The sequence below is a fragment of the Oryzias latipes genome, chromosome 10 (genome assembly GCF_053564925.1).
Source record: "Oryzias latipes strain Hd-rR chromosome 10, Olatipes_Hd-rR_3.1".
In the NCBI taxonomy this organism is placed as follows: Eukaryota; Metazoa; Chordata; class Actinopteri; order Beloniformes; family Adrianichthyidae; genus Oryzias; species Oryzias latipes.
In genome coordinates this window covers 13,823,801-13,848,197 of record NC_136246.1, presented here as the reverse complement: position 1 = coordinate 13,848,197, position 24,397 = coordinate 13,823,801, and the positions used below count along the sequence as shown (strand labels likewise).

The window sequence follows — 24,397 nt, the reverse complement described above, 5'->3', positions numbered from 1 at the left end:
GGCATTTATTTTTTAATATTTTCACATTTGTGCTCACGTAAAGCTAAAAATATCAGAAAATGCTCTCAAAGCCCTTACTAATAAAATACATTTTTGCAGCAAACCAATCGCTTTTAACTCCAGGAGAGTATTTTTTATTTGTAACTGAGGTAATGTCCGAGAATCCAAAGACTTCTTGCATAGTTTTACTGTCTAAAACACAAGGTTTTATCCAACTACGTTCAATCTTTTAATTATCGGAGCTGCTCAATGAAAGAAAAAAAACAAAAGTCTGCAACATCTTCCTTTTGTCGGATTACATTTTAAAGCTTTGGAAAAGGAGCAGAGCAGGAAACTGCCTTACAAGAACCAGCTCATCATTCAGCCGGCGTGCAAAAAAGTTTAGCAGCAAGCTCAAGCTACTTGGCTCATAAAGATCCTCAAAGTTTCATATTTGTATGGTATGTTCGATTTCCACCACTGGAAAAAACGTCTGTGCAAAATCTGCAGCATTTTGGATTGACTTGACAACATTTGACTGTGACGATGAGAGCCAAAAAAAAAACAAAAAAACATTGACAGTGAGTTTGTAAATATGTGGAGATGTAAATATTGTAGATGTCCCATGAAATGAAGGAACAACGGGGGAGCTAAATAAATAATTGAGCAGTTAAAGTGGTGCGGCGTGGCCCCTGCTGCTTTCTGGACTCATTTCCACATCAAAGGGGCGGGAATCAAAGGCGGCCCTCCAACAGGGGTCTCGATTTGATCTGGTAAATCATATAAGGCTGAAATCAATATTTAACTAAGTGTTCTGTATTTTTCATGTATGTTGTATGATCCTTTTTTAATGAGGATGTGAAGATCCTAATCTTGAGGAGGAGCCGATGTGTTTGGGTGGTGACTGAGGAGACGCAGCATCCCCATCTTGTTCCTTCCAGTCTGCGCTGACAGAAAGCTCTGAGACCATACTCATGGTAAATGAAGCAACATCTCGTTCGTCTCCGGCACTTCAGATTCTGTCACGTTCTTTTGTGTCTTACATCACCGTCAGGGTCGTGTCAGCTGCTTCCTGCTTCCACACAGGACGCGTTTCCCCACCCCAACACAGCAAACCACGAAGAGTCGACAGCAGACAGAGTTTGTAGAGCAGCTAGCAGAGAACACATTCAGACAGGCTGTGGATTTCAAGCAAATAATGTGCCTACTGAATGTTCTCGAGGTCAGCTGAAAAGCAAACAGAGCATTTGATTTTACAAACATACAAGAGACCCTATAAGAGCAGGGATAAAAAGGCATTATGGCATGGCACATTTTGGCATTTTAACTCTCGACCTGTTCAGAAAAATGGATAATGCAAAAAAACAAAAACAAAAACAAAAAAAAAGAAAACAAACAATTAAAATGTGATTTGTTCAATGTAAAAATGACACCATATGTACAACAGTCTCTTTCTAAGAAATGTTTCAGGCAAATCCTGGGTTATGTCTCTGCAACAGTTAGTGAGGTGGCCCAGCAGAACTTCAGAGTGATGAAGGACAAGACGACAACTGCCAGCCGCTAAAGACAGATGCAAGTTCAGTCTAGTGTTTGTCCGAAACGACACGCTCCTTCACCAGCAGAAAACGTTCTTTAAAAGACTGTCAGGTAGAGCCGAGGGAGAATCACAAGGCTGCTGATTTTAAATGTTATGTCTTTGAAGTGCGCAGAGGATATCCAGAAGTATGTGAGGGGGTGCTCCTTCAGTTGTGAGTCAGTCTTTTCCTTCAGACAGTTCATCCTCCACACATAGACGTGAGTTTCTAGGATTTTATCTCTATGGGGAGCTCAGCTTTCTCACCTTGAGGTGCCCCGGGTCTGCAAACAACAAAACACAGATTTTTAAAGAGCTAAATTCAAAATGAAGTATTTACATGATTCGACACAGAAGTGTGTGACTTCTCTTTACCCCCAAGCCTGAACGGATGTTCTCGGCTGCTGCCTCCAATAACCAGCTGCAGGTTGGCAGCCACTATGAAGCCCTCCTGCTGCTGACTCAAATTCCTCACAAGCCTTTGTTTCAAATGATGAGAGAGAAATATCTTGTCACCGTTATCACAAAATGCAGATTATTCAGATTTTTATTTGCAAAACAAAGTTTAAGTGTTTATTTTAAATCAGCACTGTGTCACTCATTAAATGAGACCAAACACTTGTGAACGGTTTCCTGCATTTGGCTTCAGACCCACCAGCGCCCCCTGCTGTCTTCACACTGCAGCTGGATCATGTCTCCGCATTTGATGATGATGCTGTCAGGACCGTTTTGAGAACAATCAGCCAAAGCCCGGTATCTGCCTGGAGACTGATGAACATAGGAGAACAAAATGGGAAGGTATGATTCATTTAAAAAAACAGAACGAAAAAAAGGTTTAAAAAAAACTTCAAAATATCTTTAAATCTGTGGGAAGATTAGTGCATATAACAGCATTTCTATCAAAATAAGAGTTTTTCTGGATACAGGATTAAGCATTGGAGAGAAATAATGAGAATGTAATATAAATTCTAGGATTTGTGACGGTTACTAAAAGTTTGAATGACTTGAGAGTGATGCTTTAGGCTCTCGATTTTGATTTTTACGTTGTAAGTGTTAGGGTGAGTTTGTGCACACGTACATCTTTAACTGTGATCAGAACAGCCACAAGAGCAAGACTCATGGAGGTGAACTCATTAGTTTACTCTTAATAGTTTAGACCTCCCTTCAGTCAGCTGTGTAAATGCATTATCCAATAAAACCAAAGAGCATCACATACATTTCCTGTTCAAATCTTCTGAGAGCATAATACATTTGGAGCAAGGTGAGTTCACCAGGTAACCATTAGGCAGCTGTTCAATCGAATATAAATGAAATAAATGTACCTGCTGCCTCATTATACAACTGTTTCTCTTACATTCAGGATTAGATTTTTGATCTATATTAATCCACCTCTATTTATATTAAATGTGATGAAGGTAGATTTTTAAAATTAAATTCATTTATTTTATTTTTAAATATTAAAATTAGGTGAAACATCGACTCTTTGAATAATGTGACAGCAGAATATTTCTCGAGCACTCTGCTGGGTGTGTTCAAATCACAGACAAATATTTACAGGTCCAATTATCTGAAAGGCAGAAAATGAAGCCTGTCGGTGGGCCAGCACATGTTAACTGAAGTCTGCACCCACCTCAGGAATGTTCTGAAAATGGATGATGGGTAGGGCAAAACAAAAGGGGAGTTTTCACCTGCCAATCAAATAAACATGCCTGAAACAGTATATGAAAACAGTAAATAAAATACCCCCTCCATGCACGCACGCACGCACACACACACACACACACACACTAGATTTCAAGAATAGAAAAACAGAAAAAAAGATTTTAAAAGTTTTTAGACTATACCCTAATAAGAGTATTTTTTGGAGTAGAGATGTGTTAAACCATAGACATAAGAACCACTGGGACATGGCTTGGTTCCCTCTGGTGGTCAACTGTGGAACTGCAATATATGGTACTTCATTCTAACCACTGGTAGGGGTTGTTTGTACTGCCTAATGCATACATATTTTTGTAGAAAGGTTTGTGTTTGATGCCATATTTGAGCAAAATGACAACATGGAAGAGACATAAAGACTTCATATCAGACCAAGACAATGCAGATGACATCAAACAACCTCTGTCCACCATACCTACAATATATTTGAAGTGACAAATATATGTCAAAGGGAGTTTACTCTTTTTTTTTTTTTGCTGAAAACAAAACATAGTAAAGAGTAATCTGCGAATACCATAGATGGAAAAAATAAATGCATTTCTCTAAATAAATGTCAAGCTTGATTTATTTAGAAAAAAAAAAAAGTAAAACAAAGTTTTTTTAACTTGTCTCTGGTCTCACCAGTTGCACCAAAGAGGTGTCCTCAGTCAGTTGAAAGACGTCCTGATCTCCAGACCAGTCCTCCAGACCCTCACAGATGTCTACCGAGTGGTGAGCTCCGGGCCAGCCTGAGCCACAGACATGTTGTGTAAAGCAGCAAACAAAATCTCCACATTTTCCCCACAGCCATGTCAGTGTAGATACTTAGTAACCGTGAGGACATGAATGTGACCTCTTTGGCACTTACTGGGAAATTAAAAAGAATGTGGAATCAAAAGCTACTCTCAGTAGCTGGACCTTTTTTCTCCAAAGTCCTTGATGTGCCCGGTTCTTCACATCAAAGTACACCTGAACCACTGAAGGGTAAAAGTCAAACATCTAAATTAGATGATCATGGAGCAAATCGGTAACAGTGGCAAAGCATTGTGCAAATTAGAATTGATTTGGATTTGGTTTTGTGATGAAGTTACTAAGTATCTACTTGATTAGGAGAACATGTCCTGGTTTACTCACTCCTGCGGTTGTGCTGGTGTTTGGGGGTGTGTGGTTGGGGGTCTGGGCTGCTCTTCCCGGATTCAGTCTCTTCTGAGCTGACTGATAATCTCTGCTGCTTGCTGCTAGAAAAAAAAACACAAAACACCACATTTAAAACTTTTTGGGAGGATTTTCTTTCACACAGGATGGATGCTTTGAATACAGCACAGAATGAGCAGCAGCCATCAGTCAGCTTCCCCTGGAAATACAGCTTCCAGGCGGCTGACACCCACCTCACAAACAGCTCACATCTTAACTCGGAAGGAAGGAAGGAAGGAAGATCTGGCCTCGGTTCATTAAGATCCAAATGTAGAGATTTTCTCACGTTTTGGTGAAGAACTTCAAGTTGTTTAATCAGATCTCAAAAATCGAGGCCAATCTCTCAAACCTGTGCCATTAGCCAATGAGGAGCAACCATGAAATGAAACTTTTCCGTTTGTTTGCCTTTTGCATGACATGCAAAACAGCAAACATCAAATGCAGATATTAAAGAAATGTTTTTGAATATTGAATGGAAGACATGAGGGAGTGAATCATCACATGTAATGGAGGCTATAGAGGAAAGTAGGGTGGGGTTGCGGCTGACGATCAGTAAGCAAACACAGCAGCCTGGGGTTTTCGGTCCTCATGCCATGGTGAGGCGAGACAGGCTGGGCCGGGCTGAGTTTACCACTGAGCGTTACAGCAGGTCAGTGACGCTGGGAGCAGTGCCGGGGGCGTGGCCGGGGCCGTTGCCGGGGACTTCGAGGGCGGGGGCTCCTGGACCGCAGGCAGAGAAAGACGTCAGCTGACAGCGAGACAAAGTCCAGCCCCGGCAGACAGCCCCTGGGGACCCCCTTGGATGGCCGCATGCCCCTGCAGGTGGGGGGCAGGAGCAGTGGGGATAGGCAACTTGGTCACAAACAGAGAGGGGCCTGAGTCTGCCGGCACACACCTCCCACACACAAAGACGCATTGATCTGGTGTAAAAATGCCACGCAGCAGTGCCTCCTGCACAGGTGGGGTGGGCTTTCTGAAGCACTAACCTCTCGTTAAGATGAGGAGACAGCGGGATGTGTTCAACCACCTGGCCATGTTGGTATGCTTCAGCTGTGTGAGGAAAAGGAGCAAGAGTGATTTCTGAACAAGACTTGGGATGAAAGCCCATCATCTCCAGTCTATACTGCAAACTGTTTGATACTTGCAAAGATTTAAAACTATTTTTTGGACATTCAATGTATTTTTACCAGGTTTTAAGTTGTTTTAACTTCTCTTTGTTCTATACGCTTCCAAGCTTTTCTCAAAATCAACACGGTCGAGAATTTTTTGCCTCAACTAGAGCTATGATCTGGGAAAAAGGATGATATTATTAAAATGAGTTAACATCTTTTTGCTCCTTACTCTTGACAACAGAAAAAGTAGATTTAAGACAAATAAAACTTGAATTATTCTGTATAATTTTTGGTTCAATTTTAATGATGTTATTTTAAAGTTCAAACTTGTTGACAAGTTAGACTGGCATTCATTGAAAACTAAAAAGGTGGATTTATGTTCTAAGATTAAGTGTTACTTTTAGATTTTATGAGGATATGTTAAGATGGGCCAAAGATTATATTCTTATTTTGCTCTTAAATGAGTCATTTCCGCATGTCACATTCATTTTTTGTCTCCGTAACAAAATAAACTACAAGCTTTTTGCCCTCATTTCATCAGTTACCAAAAAATACATTTTTTTAGGCTGTATAATATTCCATTTTTAGTAATTCTATCTCAAAGTTAGCTTTTTAGCCAATTTTTCCCTTCTGGAATGCTTGCGTGGAACTCCTTGTTTCTAGATGATGATCTTTTCATGAGATTTTGTGTCATGTAAAATTGAATTGTTGTATGGAAAGATCATTCTACTATTTTCTAGTGATTTTCTTCTAAATATTACTGGGTGTTTTTCTTCCTATTTTCCGGCTATTTCTTTTTGCAGTCTAGAGTATTGCTTGTTAGGACAGGCTTTCTTCTTTGAGTGACGTAAACTCAAACTTTACACAGACCTCTAAGCAGCTTCTGCTGGTGGGTCAGGATTTTGCGGAGCTCATTGAGCCAGGCCATCTTCACCTCCACTGAAGGAGCCTAAGGGACAACAGATGAGCAAATCTGATGATATGGCTTGACGTCTTTATGCACCTCATGCTCATAAAGCTAGAAAAGAAGATTAAAAAAACCCAGCTGTACCTGGACCACATAAACCTCCTCCCTGCCGCTGTACCAGATCTCAAACTTCCTCACGTCTCCCTTGATGTTCTCCGTGATCCCCACAGCAGTCATCTGCAAAGAGACGAGCCCAGTGTCTTAGACTTACATCATGCAGCACATCTGTCCGGTCTTAGCAACATTTGCAGTCTCACACAAACCTCCGCCAAAATGACAGCTTCCTTCCAACATCCTCAATAATAAATCAAGAGCTGCAGCTGCTGAGGGAGGACAAGAGATCTGACACCCGCCACAACAGCAGAGGGCTACATCATGTTCTGTGTGCAGCTGGGCAGATCAAGGGTGTGCAGAGATTACAACACTGACAACACTAAACTCTCAGGAGCCTTTTCTTCTGCGGGTGTCAAAGACAACAGACTAGGAACAATAATAAATAAAACATTTTCAATTTTTTATGTTTTAAAAGTTGAGATTATGCAAAACCGCATGCTGCTGAGCTTTCTTTGTAAGGCCCTTAAGAGCAGAGAAGAGGAGAGAAGCTGCAAGTGTTTAATGAAGTCTGTTCTTTGCATTATTTGTGAACACACAGTATTTGTGCTTTATCTGCTGTCCGGTCAAAGGTGTTTCTACTTTCAACCTCCTTGCATAAAGGATGAGGCAACAAAAATGTGCATCAGTGAGGAAATTGCTGGAGCGGTTGTTCGTTGTGCTGCAACACTAAACATTGCAAAAACATGTTATTCTTTCCCCCCATTTTGAGCAATAATCATATGCCATAAGCCAAATGCTAAATTCATAACATACATCTACTAGATGGATTATTTTAGACTAAAACCTGAGGATTCTGCTTGGGTGCCTAATTGGATGGGTCAAAATAAAGGGATAAAAAAAAAGTTCACCCAAAGACCCACCTACCCTACCAACCAATCAAAGAAATAATAATACAAACATTTGAGCTTTAATAAAATCCTAAAAGTTGTTAAATAAAAGTTACCCGTCTTCCATTTACTATGAATAAAAAACAAAACAATAAACAACTGACAAGGTTTTTACGCCAAACTTCTCACATGTTGGTGTAAAATCTGACTTTTAACATAGGAGTTGACGAGAAATTACCATAGCAACCTGAACCTGCCTCTGGTGGTCTCTTTAAGAACTAAAGCGGTTGAGTCAAATCCAGAATCAGTAGATGGTGCATTGTCTAAATTAGAAATTTGTGCCCGTCTGTAGCTCACTTACCTAAACAAGAGTGTTGTTGTTTATTTGATGGGGTTCAAATCTCAGTCTTGACTGCTATTCTGGAACAAACCCCTCAACTCCACATTGGCCTCGCTTTTACAAAAATCTTTCAGTTGCTTAGGATTGAATGTAATTGTAAAAAGCCAATAATATTTACATTTTTTAAATCAGAATATTTTTTCATTTTGCAGCCTTCTCTTATTTGTCTCCGCTAAATTGTTTAAAGCAGATGATAAATATGCAAGGATATTATATTCTAATATCCTTGAACTTTTAAATAAGATTTAGATTTTAGTGTCCCATTAGTGTCCTCCTGACAACCAGCGACATTTTTTTCCCCAATGAAAGTTGGTTTTAATCAACCAAAAACTACAACATCCACAGCCCCACCCCTTCAGATTTGGTATCATTTAAATGCCCCAAATCTCCTTTGTAGATAACAAAAAGAGTTAATTTAGTAGTACACAGTATTCAGAAATGTTCTCTGCAGAGGACAAATTTGCATTGCTGGAAGTCAGGAAGTTATTAATCTTTACCATTTTCTAATCTCCAAATGTAGCAAAGAAACTGTTTACTCTTCTCATTCTGCTGTAGCGTCATGGACTTACCTTCAGGCAGTGCTTGAAGCTGTATGAGGGGGTCTTGTCGATGCCGTCTCCATGCTCCTCCCTTCGTTTGCACAGCAGGAGAGCTCTCTCATACAAGAAGAGGTGTCTCTGCATAGGTTTGAAGCGAGCCAACTCTTTCATGCGTGTGGGACCTCTCTTATGACTGATCCAGACGCTGAAAGAGCCCTGCATCAGCACCCGGCCCAGCTCACAGATGTCCCCCTGAGTGTGATGAAAGGAGGGGCTTACGTTCCCGGTTTCTTGGTAAAAGAAGGTTTTCCCTAAAACTGCTTAACCATAGAATATTAAAAACATAACATGAATTTATTTACTTCGTATCCTGTGATGGAAATTTGATGCATAGAGTCGTTGACTGATTTGAGCAGGTCCAGCATGGCCGTCAGCGCCCCCTGCAGCTCAGAAGTGCCTTCGCAGTCTGAACTGTACTTAAGCAGCTCCTTAAACCACAAATGCAGGCAGCAAGAGTTGGCAGATATGCACAAAAGCATATTTTTATGTGGAGGTGGTGACATGGTGTATCTGTTAAGTTTAATAACCAGAAAGAAAGAAAAAAGACTTTCCAACCTTAATCAGCAGCTGGTATTTGGTGAGGCGCTGGATGGGTTTCAGCAGGTAAGAGTCCAAGCCCAACTTGTGCTCTAGCTTTTTTTGGCACTCCTTTAATAGAAAGACAAATTGAATTGCACATTTGGTAACTTATCTTATTAAATTACTATAAGTATTTTTCAACTTGCAATTTGGTCAGAGTGCAACTAATCTTTACAACTACGTTTTAGATGTTAACCCATAAGAACCCAGATCCATTTTATAAAATCACGTGGGTCTTACTACAGACCAAGTGGACCACAGAACACATTTCTGATATTTGTTAAAAGAAATTTAAAATAAAAAGAAGAGAAAAATAAGTAAATTAAATACAGTGCAATAACCCAGAAATGCTGAAATCAGGGCAACAATTCAATTCAATTCAACTTTATTTACAAAGCCCAAATTCATAACAACAGTCGTCTCAGTGGGCTTCGTACCGGTAATTGTAAGGTAAACATACAATCAAAAGGGATCATAAATGCATAGAATTCAATAGGATCATACTAAACTTTAACTAAACAGACTAAACTAAACTAAACTAAACTGGCATCCCTGCCCTTAGACCCTCCTTCGTGGTAATCATCAACACTGACCTGAAAGAAGCTGCAGTCTGAGAACTGTCTCCACAGTGACTCGGATCGGGGTTTGTTTTGACAGTAACATTCATACATCTGGAAGCTTTCTTTCTGCAAGGACAGCAGAGATCTGTTCTGAATATAGACACGTAAATCATACACAGTGTAAAAAAGCCACACGATCTAAAAAGGTTTTATCTCACCCGTTGGAGAAAACATGCTCCAACGCGTTCTGGAGCCTCCAGGCATCCTTCCAGCTCCTGAAGGAAAACCCTGGAAATGTCCAAAAAGATCAAAGAGAAGTAGTTACATTTCAAAGACATTATCTCTATAGTCTCTAATACAGTACTACATGTGACAATATAGATAGAATCTGTTGAACTGCGCAGCAAGAAGGCATTATTTAAAAAAAAAAGTGCATTTGACTTGTTATAACTCCACCTGCAAACAGCAGAATAATGTCATAAGGCAAACGCCAAGTTTACATGTACAACCAACATTAAAGCGGAGCCACTCCAGAATCTGTCGACTAGAAATAAACACAAATGGCCTAAAGAACTACCTTTATTATAAAGCCAACTAGATCAACACTATCATTCCACAAACATGACACAAAACTGCAGTTAACCCTAGACACTTTAATATTGGGAGTTGGGTCATCTAGACCCACTAGACAGTGCGCTGAACCTTTTTTCTTCAATGATTTGTGATCTTCACTGGTGTCCATGGATTACATGAAATCTTCCCACCTTTATCGGGATAACACATCAATGCAAGGGTGGGGTCATCTAAGATAGCACAAGGGTTAAGGCCAGAGATGTCAGACTCCAGGCCACGAGGGCCAAGATCCTTCTGGTATTTCAGAAGTGCTGCCTTATGTGCAGATGATCACCTGCATCACAGGTGTGTTTTGCCAATTAAAAGTTTCCATGGGAGAAATCTAGAAAATGTGTAGGTCACTGGCCCTAGAGGTCTGGAGTTTGACACCTACGACTGCTCATTTCTGGTAAAGAAATATGCACACAGGTGGAAAAAATAGGTTTCATCACATGTTAAAGTGAGCTTAAAAACAATTAAGGAAATTTATTAAAGATTTTAAACAAATCTTTAATAATTCAATGTTTTTGTCCCATATAGTCTGGGAAATGTGGTTTTATTTTATTTTTATTTGGGAAATTCTGAAAATGTTATGGAGTTAAATATAGATTTTATTCATTTCAGCAGCTACTCTTTTGTTGGAAGATAATAAAAACAGAAACAAAGTGGAGCAATAATGAATTCCAGCTTTGGTAAAGTTCTCAGAGTGAGTCAATAATAACTCGCCTGCTGTGAAAATTGTAGATCTCTGGCATGTTTCCAAAGAGTACATCTCTCTTGCTATGCAGAATTGGTGGGAGGAGCCCCGACAGCATGGGGTTGTCCATTTCAGCTCTGTATCCCTACAGCAATGATGGTGACACAATATGATCCAAACAAAGATGAGGAAGTAGGGATGGAGGAGAATGTGTTTCTTACCAGGAGCACTGCTAGCAGCTCCTCCACATAGATCCTTTCAGTCTCTATCAGCTCCCTCATGACGTGGCTGTGGGACAAACCCAGAAAGACATTAAATGACCCAACCGGAGGAGGTCACTAGCAAAGAGGATTGAAAAAGCAAAATGTCCCAACCGCTTCAAAAGGTCCGGACTGTCGTCTCCATCCACGCTGTACGCCACGCAGCTGCGACTCTCCTGGAAGTCATGGATGACCTCTATCTGGAAACAACGCAGACGGTCAGTACTGACCCTCCTGTTAGAGGTGCGCTGGGCAAAGTTTTGGACCAAACTGAAAAGTTAGGCAGTGTAGAGAGCAAATGAGAAAATGACAATCTACTGAAAGTCTTACCTTTCTGGGGTTGGGACTCTTTCGTGAAGATCTCTTTCCAGGAAGAGAGATGTCAAACGTGAACTTCAAACCATCACCTGCAAAACCCATTTCATCCTCATCATGTAGCCGTCAGAGACTCTCTGTGTGGTTTATACAGACATTTGCTCATGAAGGTTAAGAAGTTCATAAAATTTGATGTTTATCATTCTGAACCTGAACTGGCATCTTGATGCAGATTTTTTTCTGATTTGCCTTACGTTTCTAGTAACCAAAGACAAAATTGATCCTACTCTGACAAAGATTAGATCTAAAATAGTGTAAAAGATATGAATGTAGCTGGTTTACAAATGATTATATTCACTTTAGAATCTTTTGGAGGACGTACAACATTTCCTATAAATTGTTTTTAAGTTGAATCGTTCAAATCAATCCTTAGTTTTCTTTTGTAAATCACTTTGACACTCCTCTTCAAATCAGTCCCACGTGAAATTTATGTTTATGTTCTAGTTAACCTCTGACCCCTTCTCTTAGAAGCTTGGGGGCCTAAAAGCTTAGATCAAGTGGCCAGAAAGACCAAACCCATCTCATCAGGAAATTGTGGAATCTCTAAATGTCTGAGAACGTTCTTTGGTGATAAAGAATTACAACTTTGACATTTTTTTGTCTTAAATATTAATTTCTAAAATGACCAGAGGCCACTTGGGTTGCTAGATACAGAACAGGCAGTTTGTATCAGTAGTTTGCAGGATTTGGTGTAGCTCACCAAGTAAGCAACTAAAAGGTTATAGGTTATAGGTTACCTATTTATTTGCTTTACATTTAATTTTACATTTAAAAAAATGATTTATAGTCAAATCAACCACTTATTTTAGCCAGCCGAAGATCCATTATTTAGTGTAATCAGCCGAGAGGAAAGAAAACGCTTATTTCTTCTGACTTTAAAACCTACATTTACAGAATTTTTGATTAAGAAATTTATGATTGGTTGATTGCCAATTGAGCAACTCTAAAAGTTTATTATTATCCAGTTTATTTTTTGGGTTTTAGTGACAAAAGTAATACTTTTTGTGAATAACATTTAGTACGATTCCCCCCTGAATTAAAAAATAAAAAATCAGTTTAAATTTAAAAGACAACTGTTCTCTTTTGTGGGCTGCAACATCCCTGCTGGGGCTTTACTGTGTGAAATGTGCATGCCCTTACTGTTTTCAAACCCCACAAGTCGTAAAGCCAACTCTCTTTGTACACCAGTGGACCCTTGGGTGTGCTTCAAGAAGTCATGTACAGAGGTCAAAGAGGTTTTATTAGGCCTACTTAACAATCAAAAAGACATTTATAAAAAAAAAAAAGGATACTAAATCTGAATAAAAAAATTAAGGGATGCAAAGAGGGATGTTAACTGAATACTGCATACATGTTAAATGGGGCTACTCTTGAGGCAAAATACTTTATTTTAAGAATATATTTCATGAATGTGTTTTACTACGACATGAATGGATGCCTTTGTGGCTTACCATGCTTTGGAGAGAAGAGTGGGGATTTGGAACGTGGTGGGTTTTCAGGTCTGGGGGCCACCAGCTGGATTGGTCTCACGTGTTTATCTGCCAGCTTCCTCAGACAAGCCTGCCGGTTCTGAATCATCTGCTGCACTGCAGCGTGCTTCTCAAACGTTCTGCTAATCTGGGCCTAACAGATAAGAAAAAGAGGATAGAGGAGAAGAAAGTTCCCAGAGAAATCACCAAACTAAAATGTGGATTGGTTCCCTTTACTGTTAGAATATTGAGGGTGAAGTGGTGGGGGCGCTAACCTGAAGCTGAGGTGTTAAGACAGCCTCATACTCAATGGTCAAGATGTCAGGACCTGAGTTTAAATTAGGCGGCGCTCCTTCTAGGAACCTCTCGATGTCTCTTAAAGCTGCCTGGGCCCCCTCCTTGGACTGGGACTTATCTACTAGCTGATTGGCCAACATGTAAGCCCCTTCATCACACCATGTTTGGACCTGAATTTAGAAAGTTCATGACAACACAATGCGCATTTTCCCCTTCATTGTGAATTTAGTATACATTTGTTGCTCTGCGTACCTGTCCAAGACACAACAGCAGCTGGTGTGTTTGCAGGAAAATAGAGTGTTTGCTCTGGAGAGCAGTGGAGAGCGTATCACAGCGGTGACGCAGCTCGTTACAGCGCTGCATGATGAGAGCCATGGCATAGTGGTGACCCGCTGACAGCTGGTGTCCGTGGAGGATGAGGATCTGAGCTCGAGACATCACCTCCTGATGAAAGAAGTACAGTGGCAACCCCATCAGTCCTCCTCCTAAACATGTGGAAACTTAAGACGTAGGCTACTTCTCTTTCAAAATAAAGTAGAAATTATTTTCTTTTTTCCTTTATTTATTAATACATTTGAACTTACATAGAAACAGTAAGTATTACTAGAGTAAATTACTGAGAAAATTACAGTTCTTTATTAAGGCCCGTGGAAGGCAAATGTCAAATTTCTTGCTGACTTTAGTCAACAACTCATTTACAAAAAAAACTGTTTCAACATAAATCATATTCTCATTAAGGTAATATCTTGAATCACATGTTTACATTTGGTGTATCAAAAGAAATGTTCCTGTTTACAGGCTCATTAGGATTTTACTGACAAATAATTTTATTCAGCATTGTTGAAAGTTTAATAAAGTGTCACAAAATATTTTCCAAGGAATTCTGGGAAAGGCTCACAGTCTCATATGAAAACAATCTTGCATTGTATATTTAGTTTTAGCAAAGAAAAACATTAATAAATGGGAAATGGGAAAAGTCTCATCCCATGTACGAGTTAATTCCTGCTTTGGGAATCTGTGTTTCCACAGTAGTGTTTGGTTCAGGGAAAGAGCTTGTTTAGGACAAAATGAAATGCCGGAGTACATGTAAAAGTATGATTGGACAACACTCACCTGTGCATTAGATTCCAGACTGTCCATCCTTTTGAGAGCCTGCTCTGTCTGGGCCAAAGTGCTCACCTTTGTGGAAAACTCTTTCTCCTGATTCATGAGGTGCTCCAGACACAAGTCCATCTAAACAGAGGACATTATGTAAACACTCCAAGTGACAGAGGATGGATGCAGGATATCTGAGTGCAATTAGACTCCTTTTTTCCTTTATTAAATGTGTTTGTATCTAAGAGTATGTTCTTCATATGTGTATTTTACAGTACCAGTTACTACATATGGATTTATGTCTTGAAGAGCTTTAAATGAAAACTATACATAAATAGTCAAAACAATATTTGACCCATGCAGGGAAAACTTGAAATCCTGACCTCAGAAAAGCTTTGCTCATATCTGAGCAGCTGAAGGTACTGATGGAGTTTCAGATGATGTTTTTCAAAGAAGCCGTCAAAGGCAGACTCCATGTCTCTGAGCTGGGCAAGAAGCCTACAAGGAGGAAAATCCTTTTCACTTTTGTAGCACAACAAATACTATATTTTCATTGTGTATAAAAAAATCTATATTTACCTGATCAAAAAGAAACATAATATCAGTTGTAAAAACAAATAAGTAACATCCAAAAGATTTCTTTGATTGCTTTTCCTTTTTTTATGAGCAAAAATAATGTCTGTATTGATTTAGCAATGATTTGGAAAGAAAAATACCTTTTTCTGAATTGAACTGAGAGCATTAAAGGTTTCAGGTTGAAAGACTTAATAAACATTTTCGGTCCAAGTTAGGAGCAAAATTTGCTTTTTGAACTTATGCTGAAAACAATGTAATCCTCAATTTAATAATGAGTAATAATTAGTACAGTAATAATGAGTTTAGGATGCCTTCACCCAACAGTAGCTGGGTTGACTCCAGCAGCCCTTTGACCCCATAAGGCATTGAACGAGTTCAGAAGATGGATAGATGGAATAAATTTTGGACAAAATTAGGGACCGTTTAACTTTTTTTTTTGTTTTGTTTTTTTGCCAGGCAATGCCATTATTTAGAAAAATTCAAACCAGTAGCTTCTTACCTCTCTACTGTCTCCCAGTCCAGCTTGATGTCCCACTGGGCGTCATCTTGCTTCCCTGTGGTCTCCAAGCTGGAGAGAAGGTTGCGACCCTCCTTTGAAACTGACCTGATGGCATCCTAGTAACAGCATACCATTTTAATGAAAAACAGGTTATAGTCAGAGAAGCATATCACTGTGCAACCACTTACTTTGAGCTCTCTGTACTTCTCTGTGTGAGTCTCAAGGAGGTTCTCAATGATTTTCCCTTCATCGGGCAACTCTGTCTCTGCCAGCTCAGTGCCAAAGCTTTGCAACATCTGGGCGATGTCCTTGACCGTAACAGCAAAGCTCTCAATTGCCTGTTTAAAACCAAACAAACAAACATCTGTTTGAAAAATTATAGTAACTGAAACATCCATTTTGTTAAGGAGATGGAAACTAGTCAAAACATTTGCATTGGTGGAACTGTTTTTGTTTCCATTTTTGCTTACAGTTCTTAAAAGGATCCAGTCGCTGTGACAGTAGTCCAAAGTGCCTCCAAACTCCGATGTAAGCTGGTTCTCATCAATGTAGCGCAGCAGGTCTGTGACAGAGCTCAGCATCACCACCTGAACATGCAAAGTTTAACTCAATGACACACCATTTACATTATAAATAGGTATATCTTGTCATAAAAAAGGGATTTAGGCAATGGATCAATCCAACACTCATAAAGACCAAATACTAAGACGTCCTAGAGAGCTTGAATAAGAACTTTACCAGTTAAGCTGCAACACTCACTCAGCTTAAGTGAAAACATGAACAGATTGTGTTTTCTGACAGCTTAACCACTTGTTTTTTTTTTTTTTTTTTAGTCATAAAGCTCCCGAATGAGAATTATGTGGTTGAAATTATTAAAAATAGAGGTACAGTTGTCGTACTGGCATCTTCAGCATGAAGTCATCTTGGCTGAAGCGAAAGCCGATATCTGTGACGGTTCGGTGGAAAAAGCTGGTGGGTCGGAGCACCAAGACCAGGTGAAGGTTCCCAGGGAAGGAGGCCTTGATAAGCAGAAATAAGGTGTCTGTTATTATGATTATGCATTCTGAGAGGATGATTCAGGTCATTTACAATAAATCCAAGCATTATTTTGACCTTCAGTGTTTTAGACCTGAGTCCTGTGTGCATTCTGGCACATTATCAGGCTTCATGCTTGAGCTCCGGCAGAAAAGACTTCAGGCCCGGATCAGTCCGTCACTGAGGTGATTACTGTCAGATTAACAGCTTTAAGACTCAAATGGGCCACAATTTACATGAAATTTAATCCTCAGATTCTTGTATGTCACTATGGCATTAAAGGTGTTCTTATTTAGAAATGAACAGTAATGAGCATTTACTGAGTTATTATTACTTAAGTAACTTTGTAAAATATCATTCCTAAAATGTGCGTTATTGCGCCATACCTTTTACTTTACCATGAGAGGTCTAAATGAAAAACTAGTAGTTGGCTGCATTTCTCTAATTACTTTTTTGTTTATTTAATTTGTTCACAAAATTTGCTCCATTTATTCAAGGGATGCACAGATGGGCCTATACTGTCACAAAACCAGTAATGGGAGGTAACTTCATATGAACACCTCACCAATATATATAGTTCAGCTCCAACTGTACAACCAAATAAACAAGTCAGCAACAAACTTTAGTTCAGACGAGGAAAACAGAGACACGTGGATCTATTTGTCTGCAAGTGGATGCATCAGAATGGAGCGAAGCCCGCCCATTTCAATTCTATGACACAACTTAGAGCTTTTTTAAATGATATTTTTTCGTCTGCTCCTGATTCATCCTGATTACAAGATAGAAAAACTTTAAAGCTAATTTTCTTTACATAAGTCAGAAAATGCTACAAATACTTGTTAAAAACACCGAAAACACAATTTTCATTGGAGTGGGTCTTTAAAGGCAATTGCATTCAAATGTCTTGCTCAAACACATAAATCATTAGGGTTCTAGGATTTTGATCTCAAACCCCCGCTCGGAGGGTCTCTCCAACCAACAGGACTTTTACACGTATTGCTTTACTGCAATAGGAATCTTTTTACTTTTTTAAATTGAGCATGAAAAAGCTAAAAAGGAACTTAAATATGTGAAAGACTTAGTGCTATTTTGAATGTAAGAAGCATTAAAAAATCAATATGATCATATTTTATATTATATACATTGTAGCCCTAAATTTAAGTTTTTCACATAATAATTTTTACACTTTATTTTACTTTGATGGAAAGTGCAACAAAGAGCAAAAAAGAAAGTCATAAAGAGTCATTCCATGACTTAAGGTTCCTTACACATCTTTTTTTCAGCTGTTGGCAAAAACATTACAACATGCATAATGCAAAACAAAACACATCCAAGTGATTTAAGTTCATTCAAACACTTCTGCTCACTCATGCTCCTGTTCTTTTTGAACAATTGATTAAGCCCTTGGTTTCGCAGTCAGACGCATGACTAAGCAGAAGTGCGCTCTGCAGCGCGACGTAAGGAGCTCCTGCCGCATCCCCCCCCCCCCCCCCCACCCACCTCGAAAACTTCTCCCCTCTCTGCAGCGCGTGAATCAATCAAGCCAAGAGCTCGTTACCGGGCTCCTGCGGATCTTCGGCAGGCCTTGGCGGTGAAAACAATCAGTCAGGGTGTCAGAAGCCATCTCCGTGAACCTAAGCTTCCAGCCCGAGCTTTGAGCATCGGCGCGCGCATGCAGGCTGAGGCGCGCCGCGCGCAGCTCCGTCCGCCGCAGCACTGCTGCCGCCGGCTGCCTCGCAGCTGGAGCGCGCACTGCAAAGCTCCCTCTCTCTGCTCTGCCGAGCATCCGCGTCATCGCGGATTTTGCTTACTCACACTTTTGCAGAACACACAACAGGACGATCTGCACAAAGAGCAGCGTTCACCTCAGGCTAAAGAAAAAAGGTTTCCTCAAAATTAAAATAGCTTTTAAAAAGTTTGTTTTTTTTAAGGAAAAAAAATGAATATTTTCAGCACCTCGGACAGAAACCCTGAAGATGTGGCTATACTTCAGCTTATCAACAAATAGTTTCTTTTTTTCCAAATATGATGTCTAATTTGTACTTTCTAACTGAGGACAATTTTGAAGAGAATTTGAAAACTTACTGCTATTCTGGCCAGAGCTGTTTTGATGGACGCCCAGGTATCCAGCCTTCGATCTAAAATGATGATAAATTTGACTCCTGGTTGCCTCGTTCTACAAGCACAAGCACATTCATACAATTACTTGAATTAAATAACAATTGTTTTCATAAATTAAGTGCTTTGCTTTTTTCAGGAGCACATTTTTAATGAAATATTTACAAATGCGTTTTTCTACATTTACAGCTGCGAAGATTCTTCTGTTGCAATAAAAATAAAAAACTGACAGAGTAGCCGTGTTTGACCACAAGCTGGGGATCAGTGACAGTTTGGTGCATTGCAGGAAGAAAGGGGAAAAAAAAACCTCTGTGAGGATTAAATGAGGGACACAAACACACACACCGAGGGATGAGAGTGAGGTATGTAAAGACTTTGGTTAAAGCTTCTTCTGGAATGTCACTGAATGCAGAACACTCTGGAAGAGTGATGATGACACTGGAGTCTTCCCCACGGCCCCCTAGGGATAAAAAGTAAAATAATATGACATATTAAGGTAAATCTGAATGCATAATAAATGAATGAATGAATACTATAAAAATGACTTGCCTGATAAGTACGCCACCTGACTCTCTATATAGCCTCCCACCTCCTTCAAGCTCACAGGGACACTCACCTCTGGAAGATGACAAAGCAGTTCTTACAAAGAGAGGAAATGTGCCTCTTATATAATAATAACAGCATGGATGCATTATTTGGAAGGTCTTATGCTGTCATAGTTTTCAACTGAACATTAAACAAAAACATATGGATAATTTGGATCTATTCTTTTCAACTAAAATGCAAAGAAGAGTATTGCTCGCCTACCACACAATAAATGAGATCCAGAAATGCTTTGATCCAAGAAAACCCACAGTATCAATGCATTTCTATCCTGTAACAAGGCCAGGAAGGTCATTTGTCTGTCTAGTTGATGGTGTTTTAAAGCTGAACACAGTTGCTTTTGGAACTTTAATCTAAGTTTAAGATCAAAGCACTATTTCCTGATGTTCTGTAAAAATAGCTGTTGATGCTTTAGATCAACTCAAAAGGAACCTGAAAGAAAAGTGAGTCTAAGCTCTAAAACATTCTACTCACAGGGAGATGTGGATGTTATATCTTAGAATACTGATCCTCTTTAATTAAATAAAAGAAACAGTTTAGTCAAAATGAAATAAAATATTTGATTTTAAGAATGTAATTTGGATATTATGAAACACTCCTGCATGAAGCAGAATTTTCCTCAACATTTGCAGCACGTTTGTCTTTAAATAATAGATTTAATGTCTAGGTTTATCTGGATTTGACTCAAGAGAATCCATAAGTATATTTGGCATAATCCATGTAAATTATATATTTTTCTCAAGCTGACTTTTTTTTCTAATATTTTACATGGAAGTGCCTTTTGCACTGCATGTACAATATGTTTACTGCTGCATTTACGTTATGTTTACAATCATGGGCATTTTTATTTATTTATTTATACCTTGGAGTTGCTCAAAGAATGCCACCCTTTTAAAGAAATACAGTAGAAATAAAAGGGAACATCCAGGCGCAGAGAAAATCCAGCTAATGCACCCAGTTAGTTAATATACTGCAACACCCAGTTATTAAGCCTAAATTATCCATCCTTCCATCTAAATCCTGCAGAAACGCTGTTGAGTGTTAGCAGGAGAGATCCCAACTCTTTGTTTTTTAATCATAACCAGATTTGTAAAAATGCTTTATTGCTAAACTACAGTTAAGGGCCTGCATGTAATAGAATTTAGAGAAAGACTTCTATGCTTTTATGCAGCCTGTTGGAGAGTAGGCTTCCATCTGCAGTCATTAATTCATTTAATTGGATGTGCAGAGAGCAAATAAGTTGTGACTGTTAACACATGCTCACCTTACAGCCCAACTAATGCAAGGAGAGGCTAAGCTTCACTTCACACAGAGGATCAACAGCTTTGACGCCTTCTGCTGACAGACAGCCGAAACCTTTTACCTTCAAACAGTAACAACTGAATGAAGCAGGACTCAGGATATCCCCCTCTCACACTTTGAACCTTTAAAAGTCTGGTCTTGTCATGGGAGAATTTGCTCAAATTTAATTTCCTCATCCGTTTGACACAGAGAAATTAAAAATGAATGGTGGTAGAGACAGAAATAACAGAAAAAGAGGAGAAAAGGGCAAAGAACAATCAGAGGAGCAGAGGAGGATTTGTTTTCCATAACCTGAAATGGTTGGTGTCAGTTGGAGAGTAATGAGCTCCTCGGGAACCTGCTGAATTTTTGATGCAGAGTTGAACCGAGCTGAGCCAAGCCAGGCTCAGCTGCTTCATGGTGGCTGGACCGTGTTCACACAGATGTAGGGTTAAGTTACTGCCACACTTGAATAAGTAAACACGCATTAATGCCTCAACTTTCAGGGGGCTGGTTGGTTCTACAATCTGCAATGTGACATTAGAAAAGGTTGAAGCAGTGGCGGAACTGTGGGGGGGAGGATGCGGAGGGGGCAATGGAGTGGGAGGGCATTAGTAATGAAAGGATCAAAAAAAGATATTTCAAACAGTTTTATTTATCTAATGTTTTTTAAATATTTGCAATGCTTAAAAAAGCCTGTATTGATGATTTCTTAATCTTTGTCAGTAGTGATACTGATATTGATTCAAAAATTGAGGGGCAAGTGGGGGCTTTTTGCTGGGGGTTGGGGGGGCAGCAGCTCTCCCCCTTGTCTGAAGCATGATTTAGATCTGCAGTGTTGAATTATAAACAGCAGATTAGCAGAGATAAGTTGTGTAAAAATGACATTTTAATCACTAGAAGCTAAATGGATTCAAATTTTTTGACTGAGCTGGTTTTTAATCCAATTATAATAGAGTTTTACACACAAAGTTTGCATAGTTGCATTGAGTTTGAGCAAATAGAAGGTTGCTAAACCTTGATGTACATCATTAACTTGCAGGTTTGCGGAACACAGCCCTTCCCTTTAAGCCTGAAAACCTCTCACCCATCCCACGAGTGACTGCTTTAGGCTGTCTGAGATTTTTCAGATCACTCCACAAGAGGTAGGAAAGACATCCTCGGTCCAAACACTCACAAGTTTCAAGATTATTTTTGTAGACTCATTTTTTTAAGGGAATTGTTCAAAGATGAGCTGAGCAGCTGGCATGGGACAGAATGTACAGAAAGTCAAATAAGCTGTGTTTACTCTCCTCTCACAAGCTGCACAGAGAGAGAAATGTTTGCCAATGTGGATGGAAACAGAGATTTGACCAATCCCTGCAGTCAGCTGACAAAGCTGAGGGCAGAGAGCTCATCTCTGTTGATCAAACAGTGAGGTTTTAGGGTTCATATCCCAGAGACGTAAAATGTATTCATGAAGGGAATTGTTTGATGATTGGGGTGAAACCCAATCGACAAAATACTGATGCTGAAAGCAGCCTGACTAAAGGAGAGCTGCAGTGAACATTGGGCAGCCAGCCAAAGTGATATAGAGCAGCAAAGCACATCCCCACGCAGTGCAGGAAAATGCACAGGAACAAACGCCGCTCTAGTATCATAAGTGTGACATCTACACAGAACTCCACAGCTCAGATTTAGTCTGATACCATAGATACCCAACATATTCAAATGTTTTTATAAAAACAGAGGCCTGGCGTCACACTGATTTTAGGTCATGACCTCTAATGCTGAACAAAGATTTAAGTACTGAGGAGATTAAACTGATATTTTTTTGTTATCTGCTAGGATCTGAAACTTCAATTGAGACCCTTTTGAATCTGGATTTTGTAGCTTAAGCTGGAGAACACTGATACTTTCAGTTATAGCTCCCAAGAATCTGTTCTGGACTGAATATGCTTTGTTTTTTTCCAAAGATTTGTGACAACAATTTTTTTTTTCTATTGCATTCGACTGTGCATGGATGGCTGCATTGCTTTTTGTGTTTGGATAGATATTATAATTCATGCAACTTCCAAAGAATTCTTTCAATTTTTAATGACGAAGCTCAGATGACTTTGTTAACGTATAACTATGCCCTTTGAGTGCACTGAGCCACTTCAAGAAGGTGTGACATGACTGAAACACACAATGGAAGAAGCAGTAGATGGATAGGATCTGAAAGAATAAGAATCTGAAAGACTTGCCTTTGCCTCACACTCCAGTAAGGTAAAGTCAAGCAAGAACTCCACCCTAACCCTGTGATGCAGGTAAAGAGAACTGCACAGCCTGTAAATGAGGCTATATAAAACAGCATGTTGTTTCCTTGGATTCGTATTATTGACTCCTTAAGTAAAAATGTTTGGTTAAATGAATGAAAAATCACAAATTTAAATCTAGGGAAACTTTCCTGTCAGTCAATTCACTCAAAACTGTGCAAAAAAACAAGGAGTGGTGACAAAAAGAGCCAATTAAATAAGCCATAGTTCAAGTGAGCCAACATCCCAAAGTAATTAAAGTGTCTCCTGGAGGATGCTTTCTGTCAGGTGTTATTTCAGTCGACATCTTGATTCCTGTTTCCAGAGTTAAGTCATCTTAGAAGTAGTTTTTCCAAACTGATGGCTGTCAGCTTTAAGAGTAACCTTTGTTCTGTGTGCAATTTCATTAACTTCAATGTGGTTCATTTAAGTTGTAAGACTATTATTTTTGCTGCTGTTGCATGAAATGACAGTTTAACAGCTCCTCAGATTTCACAGCGAATGCTTGAAATTACATTTTCCGTAAACACGGTTTCTATGTTTTGATTTGACGCTTTTTGTTCATTAGTGTCCCAGTGATCTGCAAACCTCAGAGGCTTCAAGCCTTTCATATGCACTAAAATCTATCCATCTGTGGTGGCTTAAAATAGCTGACACATAATCCCCGCAGTGGTCCACTGCTGGAGCGATGGTGAGGGAAGTGGAACATCAAGAACGCACAACAACCTGAGGTGCAGCTCCCAGAAAGTATCTTAATCATCAAACTAAACATAATCTCTGAAACTAGCATGCTGTTAGCACAGAAAACGTTTCAGGGCAGATAAAATGATCATTGAAACACTTATTAGAGTCAAAGATGCGTGTGATGATCATGTGTACGTACCCTGTAGAATGCTCTCTAACTGGGAGCTGGCCTGAAGAAGGCAGCGGTAGCTCTCCATCGCCTCCTTGGAGTCTCTTGCCAGTTCCCCCTGGTCCTGCAGTGAAGCTGGGCCCATTCCCTCTGTGTCCAATACCAGATCACAGACAGTGGTGGGAGTTCTATACAGAAGACAAGGCCTCACATCCTCTTCAGAGAGCTGTAGCCCCTCATTCTATCAAGCTTGCTGGTGGTATAACCAGTGAAATAGAAGCCCATGTACATCTGCAGATCCCCAGATGCAAACAGGACACCTCCTTGAAGAGGTTGCAGGCTCCTCCTGACTTTTAGCTTCATAGAAAACCCTTACGCTGAGGACCTGTTCTTACAGGCAGAACGCAGAGGGTTGTTGACCCATTGTTACCCTGACCGAGTCTGATAAACTGAGCGCAGCTTTCAGCCGCTTCAAAGCAGAGCTCCATCTGGCCACTGCTGTCTTCCCCCCTCCCCTCCCTGAGCTTCAGTGCGTCAGCTCTGCAACACACACAGCTCATGAGTCCACCCCTGACACACTGCCAGCTCCCTCACTACCTCTCCTCTGCTATCCCACTTCTCTGGGCTCCTTCTGCTTTTTAATGCCCTCTGTACATAAGCTAGACTGTCTGGCTGCCGTTCTCGTCTTCCCTCCTTACATCTTTAATAAAGATGCACACACACTTCAGGGGAAAATAGATCTATTGTTTAAA

At 39.8% G+C, this 24,397-nt stretch overlaps 1 protein-coding gene across 12 annotated transcripts; it reads right to left on the bottom strand.

Annotated features, from left to right (window-relative positions):
* Positions 1-107: 107 nt before the first annotated feature.
* Positions 108-24,090, bottom strand: mcf2a (MCF.2 cell line derived transforming sequence a). Of its 12 annotated transcripts, XR_013658519.1 has the most exons (31): positions 23,676-24,090; positions 19,182-19,250; positions 18,978-19,092; positions 18,600-18,690; positions 16,379-16,498; positions 15,950-16,066; positions 15,668-15,817; positions 15,480-15,595; positions 14,788-14,902; positions 14,423-14,542; positions 13,562-13,753; positions 13,288-13,479; positions 12,995-13,166; positions 11,499-11,575; positions 11,283-11,368; positions 11,130-11,196; positions 10,938-11,053; positions 9,818-9,887; positions 9,633-9,725; positions 9,016-9,108; positions 8,763-8,888; positions 8,431-8,652; positions 6,605-6,697; positions 6,424-6,502; positions 5,428-5,491; positions 5,073-5,257; positions 4,382-4,482; positions 3,890-3,996; positions 2,208-2,320; positions 1,928-2,031; positions 206-1,836 (listed from the first exon to the last, which is right to left on the bottom strand). XR_013658519.1 is itself a non-coding variant. In XM_023959032.2 (30 exons), exons 1-30 carry the CDS (start codon positions 23,788-23,790, stop codon positions 1,796-1,798), a joined length of 3,339 nt encoding a protein of 1,112 aa, XP_023814800.1. In that variant the 5' UTR covers positions 23,791-24,090; the 3' UTR covers positions 108-1,795. The 12 variants fall into 12 exon arrangements, 5 of the variants coding, with proteins under 5 accessions (XP_023814800.1, XP_023814801.1, XP_023814803.1 ...); XM_023959032.2 differs by lacking the exon at positions 5,073-5,257 and having other exon boundaries at positions 108-1,836; positions 4,382-4,485; XM_023959033.2 differs by lacking the exon at positions 5,073-5,257 and having other exon boundaries at positions 108-1,836.
* Between the last annotated feature and the right edge of the window lie 307 nt (positions 24,091-24,397).